The 8157-nt window shown below is 37.6% G+C and overlaps 1 protein-coding gene across 2 annotated transcripts; it reads left to right on the top strand.

Annotated features, from left to right (window-relative positions):
- The first annotated feature begins 1978 nt into the window (after nt 1-1978).
- Nucleotides 1979-7635, top strand: arr3 (arrestin 3). Of its 2 annotated transcripts, XM_022759968.1 has the most exons (18): nt 1979-2047; nt 2290-2323; nt 3575-3605; nt 3769-3829; nt 3925-3969; nt 4067-4260; nt 4418-4477; nt 4564-4640; nt 4780-4915; nt 5008-5092; nt 5272-5344; nt 5583-5720; nt 5888-5965; nt 6065-6088; nt 6200-6249; nt 6418-6421; nt 6533-6562; nt 7126-7635. In XM_022759968.1, exons 2-17 carry the CDS (start codon nt 2316-2318, stop codon nt 6543-6545), a joined length of 1077 nt encoding a protein of 358 aa, XP_022615689.1. In that variant the 5' UTR covers nt 1979-2047; nt 2290-2315; the 3' UTR covers nt 6546-6562; nt 7126-7635. The 2 variants fall into 2 exon arrangements, with proteins under 2 accessions (XP_022615689.1, XP_022615688.1); XM_022759967.1 differs by lacking the exon at nt 6533-6562.
- Nucleotides 7636-8157: the final 522 nt, after the last annotated feature.

The raw sequence follows: 8157 nt of genomic DNA, 5'->3' as shown, positions 1-8157 counted from the left end.
GGACATTACAAACTCATAAACAAACACAATTAAAACATATGCTACACAACTAATAATAATGTGTGTTTTTGGCTTAAGGAATGTCTTGCTTCTTTTAAACTTTCTTTTCCAACGTGGGTTAACAGAGGTGTAGGACTTTATAGGAAAAGCCTGACCATTGTCAGTTTTCAGTTTAGGCAACAGTTTGTATGACCATTTTCTGCCCAAACTGTGGCTGTGTTTTTGTTTGTTACATAAAAGCCTCATATTTCTCATAAAGGAGCCTCTGCCCCCACATCTCACCACTCTTTCAAAAATAACTGTTTTGCTTGAATTTCTTATTATATTACAGCAGTATACAGCATGCTTTCCACACTTCCTCAGCTTCTCTGGATTTCACTGCACTGACATGCATATTTGAGTTGTACATATAAGTGTGAAGCCACGAGTTACATGCAGAGCACTAATGCAAAATGATTAGGAAAGCAGCTTTAATGAATTAAATGGCTTAGCTTTGTATATGCCTGTGAAGTCCTGGCTGATGATACAGCAGTGTAATGTACAGTAGTGTTGTCCTGTCTGGGCAGCTTTAAAGAGATCTCAAACCCTATCCCCATACGACAGTTGAATTGAGGCAAACGCATACATCCAGCAATCTAATTCATTATCTTTGACTGACAAGGTGTGATAATCCATCCGTAAACCCAATGATTCGGCTCTTCCATTAATCAATCAATTACACCTGGCTGAGGAAGTGAGAAAATCCTCCATCGATCCACCAGACAGATTTACCTCAAAAGCTGTGTGCCAGTTCAGAGGCTAGATCCTCTAAAGGTCACTGCCAATGAATGTGGAAGACATGAAGGTCAGGCTAAACCTGTGTCTGCTCCCCAGTTGAGGTGGTCTAGCCTCACTCAGATCAAAACCAAAGGATTGGGGTCAGTCCTGGCAAAATTAACTGCTATCATTATATACTTGATGCTATTAACTTGCTGAATAATCTTGGTCACAACCATAAACAATACAGATTTAAATGTATAGTGGTAATTGTAGTAATCAAGGTAATACTAGTGGCAAAGCCTTGTTGTATGCATGGCAGTGAGTCAGTTAGATTTCTGTAAACCTGCCAGGAGTACAGATTGTACAAGGCTTGGTAGAGGAGCCATCTGTCGTCCTGGCTACCATAACAACCAAAATCCAACTAATACCAATCTACTCCTCTCTAAGCTATAAGAAAGGAAGTCCTTGCACATTCACACTAAGTCTATTCATAAGATAATGTTTTAACCTCAGTGATGTTCTAATGGCAAAACTCACAGCTTGGAGCACAGAAGTTAAATAAGTACTATTGCATAGTGTTTTATTATTGAGCCACTGAAAATAAAAAAAGTTTTTACATATTTTTCATAAAGTAATTTTGAAAATGATAAAAAAAAAAACTGCTTGTGATTGAGTCATGATGCTTGGTCTAAACACAGGTTGAACTAGAGGGGCACTCAGAGAGCGCAGACCTCCACCAAGGCCAATGTCAAACAACATACACCAGACTTAAGAGAAAAAATTGAAATTCATAGTAAATTATCTGCATCATTATAATATCCTTGTTCCTGCACTAGCTATAGGGAAACACAGAGGACCATATGTGCAAAATGTGGACAACACAATATTGTTCACATGCTGCAGGAGATGTACTGTAGTGAAAATCAAGTGATTAAACCAAAAACCAACAAAGACCAAGTGACCAACATAGTTAAAGTCCAGGAATATGGTCTGTCACACCCCCCAACACTCACAATGCCCATACGTCTCTGAGCTTATTCTTTTGAAGTCACATACACAACATTATTTTTACACACACTGAGGACCAAAACAGTAGCGTTCTAATGAATTAATCAGATTTGCTCTAAAACAGCCTTCTTTGAGAAGCTGTATAAGCTGAAGGGAGGGCTCTAAGGTTGGGAGGTCATAGTATAAAAGCAAACAGGAGGCAGTGATTGGCACTCGCACACACTACAGTCGATCAACAGTGACGGATTACAGAAGACTCACTGACAGAAGTGAGGGCACGGTAAGCGAGTTGTTTCTCTTGCTGACCAATGGCACATTAGCAATAGATGGAGATAGTTGAGATAAAAACTCAAGATAATGGTATTACATTTATTGTACAGAGGGGCACCAGGATTTACTGAAAATATAACCTTTTTTAAAAGGTCTCCCCAAAAATGATATTTAAACAAAACATAACAAGTGTGTCATAGATTTATCAATTATCACGTTTTGATAACTCTGTTTAACTCTTTTTTTTTGCAGATTGGATCTATAACTTTTCCATCAACATGTCAAAGTGAGTATACAGGGTTTTCTCTTATCCACTATATTCAGCAACTATCCTGACATAGTAACTGCTTTAATTTAGAGGTTAAAAATCAGTCATTCCAGTTGTGTAAGGCATTAAAATGCTACAAAGGGTAATTGAATATACCTATTATGAATGCTATTTAACACCACTGTAACAGTGATACTTCATGCTGCCTCAAAATGAACAGTTCTTTAATTTGTCCCAAAATCAAAGGTTAAGGATTATTGAATAATCTTGCAGCAGTATGCACATTTGAGGTACTAATCTGACATTGTTTTTTATTAAACTATTACTTACCGATACTTCACTCACTGATGAAAACAAGCGCGTCTTACGATCCAAGCAGAGATCAAAAGGATAATTCCTTCACTAGAAACAAGCAGAGAAGCTTAGCTCTAACAATTTAACATCTTGGCAGAGGCACGCAGAGTCACTGTGACTCCTCTGACACTTGAATCTTCCAGGACATGGATAAATCCTGATTAAGATGGATTGTGTGGATTTGATCTTGGAAGAGAGGTTAACAAGACAAAGGAAAAGTTTTAACAAGATTACTTGGCACTCCCCTGAAAGAGGCAAATACCACCAAGGAGTACTTGTTTGGGATTGCATTCAAAAGGTTATGTAATATTTGAATAATTAAGAAAAACACTAAATTCTCTGAATTATTGGTTTAAAAAAATGACACATTTACCAGGACACATACAACATACAGTATGATGAATCTATTCACTGTAGCAACATACTGTTGGATGACTTGGAGAGTTTAGCAAGAATACTACTACTACTATTTGTCTTGTACTCAAGTTAGCACCATGCATTGAATTTATGAGCAATAGCTTCATATTGAGCAAAACAAGACAATTTTAATTGTATATAATGTTACTATTGTGTACAAATTTACCAAAACATAGTTTTGTCATATGTCCAAATTAGACACTTGTGACAGCAGGTGCTTTTCCATCCTACAAACTAATCCATCCTCACAGGAATGGAGTGGTGGGTGGAGTTGAATGGGGGCGGGTTGGGGTATCCTATAATCGGACATCCGTGGTAGGTTGTATGTGTATAAAATCATGGCATAAGACCAAACTAAACTAAACTAAATTATTGTAATGCAACAAGGCAGAAAGAATTACATTATTTATCAAATAGGTTTACAGAATGTAAAGATGTTGAAAATGTGTGAAAATTTTAGTCTGATTCATTGCATTTTCCTTTTTTTTTCCTTTTCAGGGTATTTAAGAAGACCAGCGGCAATGGACATGTAAGTGGCCTCTATGATATAGTCATTACAGGGCAACCCTCGGGCCTAAGGAGGAGTGCAGTTTGTGTGTAGCTCTTCCAACTCCCAGAAATAACTTCCAAACTCTTGTAACCTTGGCGGAGGAGTGACTGTTTTCCTCTCTGCTTTTCTCCATTTCTCTCAGATTGCCCTGTACTTGGGGAAGCGAGACTTTGTGGACAATGTGGATTCAGTGGAACTAGTTGGTGTGTGGCATAGAATCTGCTTTGCATCCTAATATATATACAAATATGTGCATCTCTGTGAAATCTAACACTGTTTATTGTTCACTCATTTGCAGAAGGGGTAATCAAAGTGGACCCTTCTGGTCTTAATGGCAGGAAAGGTACTTTTATCTCCTTTGCTGTCAGTGATGAAAGTTATAAGCCCTTAATTTACCCAACCCGGACCAATGTGCAACACTATATCATTTCCCATTGCAGTATTTGTCTACCTTGCTTGTGCCTTCCGCTATGGAAGCGAAGACTTGGATGTCATCGGGCTGTCCTTCAGGAGAGACATCTGGATACAGCGTGTTCAGGTGTATCCACCTACAGGTGGAAACGCAGCCAAATCACCTTTGCAGGAGTCCCTCATAAAGAAAGTTGGAGAGCAAGGATGTCCCTTTTCCTTTCAGGTGAAGAAGCATGAACTCACTCTTTACATAACATATCATATTCTTGTCCTTCAGTCCAATGTTACATTGATCAAACGCAGATCTTTACTTCACCTTTACTTTGAGATCATTATCTTAAATTGTATTCATCAGTGTGCCTCATCTCTGCTTGTTTCAGATGCCAACAAATCTCCCATGCTCAGTCGGCTTACAGCCTGGGCCAAACGATGCTGGCAAGGTACTAGTACAGTCCATCTATTTAATATTTCTCTTATTTTACTCTTATATAGTCAGCCATTTTATTTGGGGCTTTTTCTATTGTAGGCCTGTGGCGTGGACTTTGAGGTGAAAGGATACATTGCCAACTTACCTGACAGTGCAGATGAAGTCATTGACAAGAAGTATGTATGCCCACAGTCAAACCATACTGTCAGCCCAATCCTGGCAACTTTTTTTTTTTCATCCTTAAGCTGTAACAGAATAAATGACATACAGAGCACTATCACTGATCCTATTTGCTTGTCTTTTTTCTGGCCTTAGGGACACTTGCCGTCTGATGATTCGTAAAATACAATTTGCACCAGCTAACAACAAGCCCGGACCCAAGGCTGATATAGCCAAGCAGTTCATGATGACTGACAAACCAGTTAACTTGGAGGCCTCCCTTGAAAAAGAGGTACATTTAAGTATGGAAACAGCATTCTTGGTATTTCATAAACTATATAATGATTGCTAAACTATTCCAAATAAAATCATTCTTAATTTTAGATCTATTACCATGGAGATCCAATCACCGTCAAACTAAAAGTCAACAACGAAACCACTAAGGTTGTGAAGAAAATCAAAATCTCAGGTGAGTAACAAGGAAAAAATTAAAACTTGACTGAAGTTAAAGTTGAAATGAATTGTGTTTGTTCGGCTCAGAATAGAAGAAAGTGAGAAACAAATATTAGTGAGGGTTCAACTGTGTGTGTATGTATGTTCATGAGTCATACGTTTTAACTGATACAGAACTGTTCTTTTTCTCTTTAGTTGAGCAGCTAACGAGTGTGGTCCTCTACTCATCTGATACTTACACCAAGGCAGTCTGCACTGAGGAGTTTGGGTAAGGCTTTCTTTGTATTCAATTCGGCTTCACTTGAATTAATTTTGGAAAATTCTTTCCTATAAAAATATTCTCACATCCAAATATCTCTAAAGTGTATCCATTACGATTACTGAGAAAAAAAATTGTCATGGTTACATTTCATTTTAAATCTAAAATGTGTAAAAGTAGAGACACAAATAATGCCTGTTAAGTTAAGCATGTGTTATTTATTTATGGCTTTCACTGCTATACACAGGGAGACAATAAATGCCAACTCTACATTCGAGAAGTCCTTCCAAATAACCCCCCTGCTGTCCAACAACAAAGAGAAGCGGGGTCTTGCAGTGGATGGACGGCTAAAAGATGAGGACACGCATCTCGCATCCACTACCCTGTAAGCCACTCTAGCTCATTCATCAAAGGGCTTACAGTGAGCCCAGGACAGGTTTTCATCCTCTTATTGAGTGGTGGTAATACAACTCTACACTGTGTCATCCACTTATCGTGTCTTAGACCAAATCCTCCAGCTATGAAAAGTAAACTATTCCTGTCCCCTCACAGGAGTCAAGGAGAAAAGGAGATGCAGGGAATCATTGTCTCCTACAAAGTGAAGGTGAATCTAGTGGTGTCCGGTGGAGGGTAAGTTTTAACTGGATAGAAAATATTCATTATGCTTTTACATTTTGTGTCAAATTGTGGAGACTAAGGTTTTCTTTTATTGTCTCTCTCTCACCAAAGCCTGCTCGGTGGCCTAACAGGAAGGTAAATATTGATTTTACGTCATCTGTGGTCATGTGTTATCTATGTGAAGAATATACAAATTGCTATTCTATTTCTTTTTAATAACAAAACTTTTTTATTTTTTATTTTCAGCGATGTCATTGTGGAGCTTCCTCTGACTCTGATGTCCCCAAAACCCGCAGGTGAGTGCAGTGTTTTGCATGTAACTGCAATTTAAATGCTTCCAGAGACATTTCATTTACACAAAAGAGACACTATTTAGTTTACTGTAACTGACCTGATTCACATGTTTAATGTCATGTTCTCCCCTTTTATCCATCTATTGCGTGTCATTGCTGTCCAATGAGCAGAAGTGTGAGTATAACAAAGTCTCTATGAAAAGACATGTATTTGGCTTGTGGCTGTGATGTATGTGACATGCTACTGATATTCTTCTCCTGTGTGTTTGTGTGTTTTGAACCACAGCACATTGGACTAAAGGCCTCTTTAGTTCAGGTGAGGTGACTTCAGATTTGATACGTTTCATGGTGTTCACTTCTTCAAGGGCTACAACATATATAATTTCTATGAAATGAATACTTGATGTAAACACAGCAATGTTAGATGTAGTTCATGACAAATATGAACAATACAATCAAAGGACTTTTTCATTCGTAATATAAGTATTTGTATAATAAAAGTCATGGGGGTCTTCTGAAAGAAGCATAGATGCGATGGCCCTTGAACGTGCACACTGTTTCACACTACAACCCTGTTGAATTTGTGTGAAATATTAAATCTGAACCATTGTTGCTCCACCTCCCAGATGAATTTTTGTAAGCATCTCCACTAGCTACTAATAGACGCATGCATGCTGACTGGTAGCTATTACTATGTATGCATTAGACATATAGCCCACATTATTCATATGCAAAAAGGATTGTGTGCATTATATTAAAAAAATCATTTTCATGTTACCTGTTTTACCTTTGGCTGTATATAAAACTAGATAAAATGCATTACACAAGTTACCTTGGTGTAATGTTGAAGTCACAGAATGAGTTGTTTCATTCCTACAGGGCAGAAATCACAATTGAGTCCATGGAAGGATGAGACGACCAGCGAAGGAAAATCACCTCTCTGACAGAGAACACAGAACACAAAGGAACTCAGCACAGTGAAGAGAACACAGAACACAAAGGAACTCAACACCAATGAAGAGAACCACTACTCATCACTGAGTTACTATAATGTTCTTACTTCCCTTGCACGTATACATTTTTAGTAGGCATTGCTGCAAGAGTTCTATCATTGAAACAGAGTCTAAACTCTCTGTGACATTTCTCTGAATGCCATCATAACATTATATAGAAATAAAGATGTGTTGTATAATTTTCTTTGTCAGAGCAAATGTCCCTTAGCATAGATAGTTATGAATACCGACAATGCAGTGCTTAATTTATTGTTAATGTTTATTGCCATGTCATTAGAGCCATCACACATTATGAATGAATGTGCAGCTGTGGGGTGAATATCCCCAAAATACTACTGTCACTCTTTATAGACAAGAGAAGGAAATAAACATGTTGTTTCCCCAACTACTCTCTTATTTGTTAATTTTGCTCAGTATTTTCACATCGAGACTTTGGTACTTAACACTGAGCTGAAGGGCTTTTATCAAGAAAGTACTTTGTTACAAAAAATATAAACTGTTTAATAAGTTCATGAACAAAGGTGAATGCATAATTGAACAAAAACAGCATTTTACTGTCAAAGCTCTTATGAAGAATGTTTTTCTTTTCTACACAGGCCTCATTCATATACTTTTATTTTTATGCTAGCAATAATGTTGTTAGGGTGAGTCACATTTTACAGTTTGTACTGTGTGTTTTTCATTTGGGGCTAAAATTAATACTCAATGACACACAAGCATTGCTCTGAAAAGCTGCACCAATAGTGAATTTCTGAATCATACAGCTAACTATAATGTCAAATTGACTAACGGTTTAGAGAGACGCCTTCTTCGTTTGCTTCTTGGTTTTCTATTTGCCCTTACTTTTTTCTCTAAACAGGCACCTAACACACTATCTAACCAAATGTTATTAAAAAGG

This window comes from Seriola dumerili, unplaced genomic scaffold (genome assembly GCF_002260705.1).
Source record: "Seriola dumerili isolate Sdu_G_001 unplaced genomic scaffold, Sdu_1.0 BDQW01000331.1, whole genome shotgun sequence".
NCBI classification, from domain to species: domain Eukaryota; kingdom Metazoa; phylum Chordata; class Actinopteri; order Carangiformes; family Carangidae; genus Seriola; species Seriola dumerili.
This window is presented reverse-complemented; position numbering and strand designations above follow the sequence as displayed.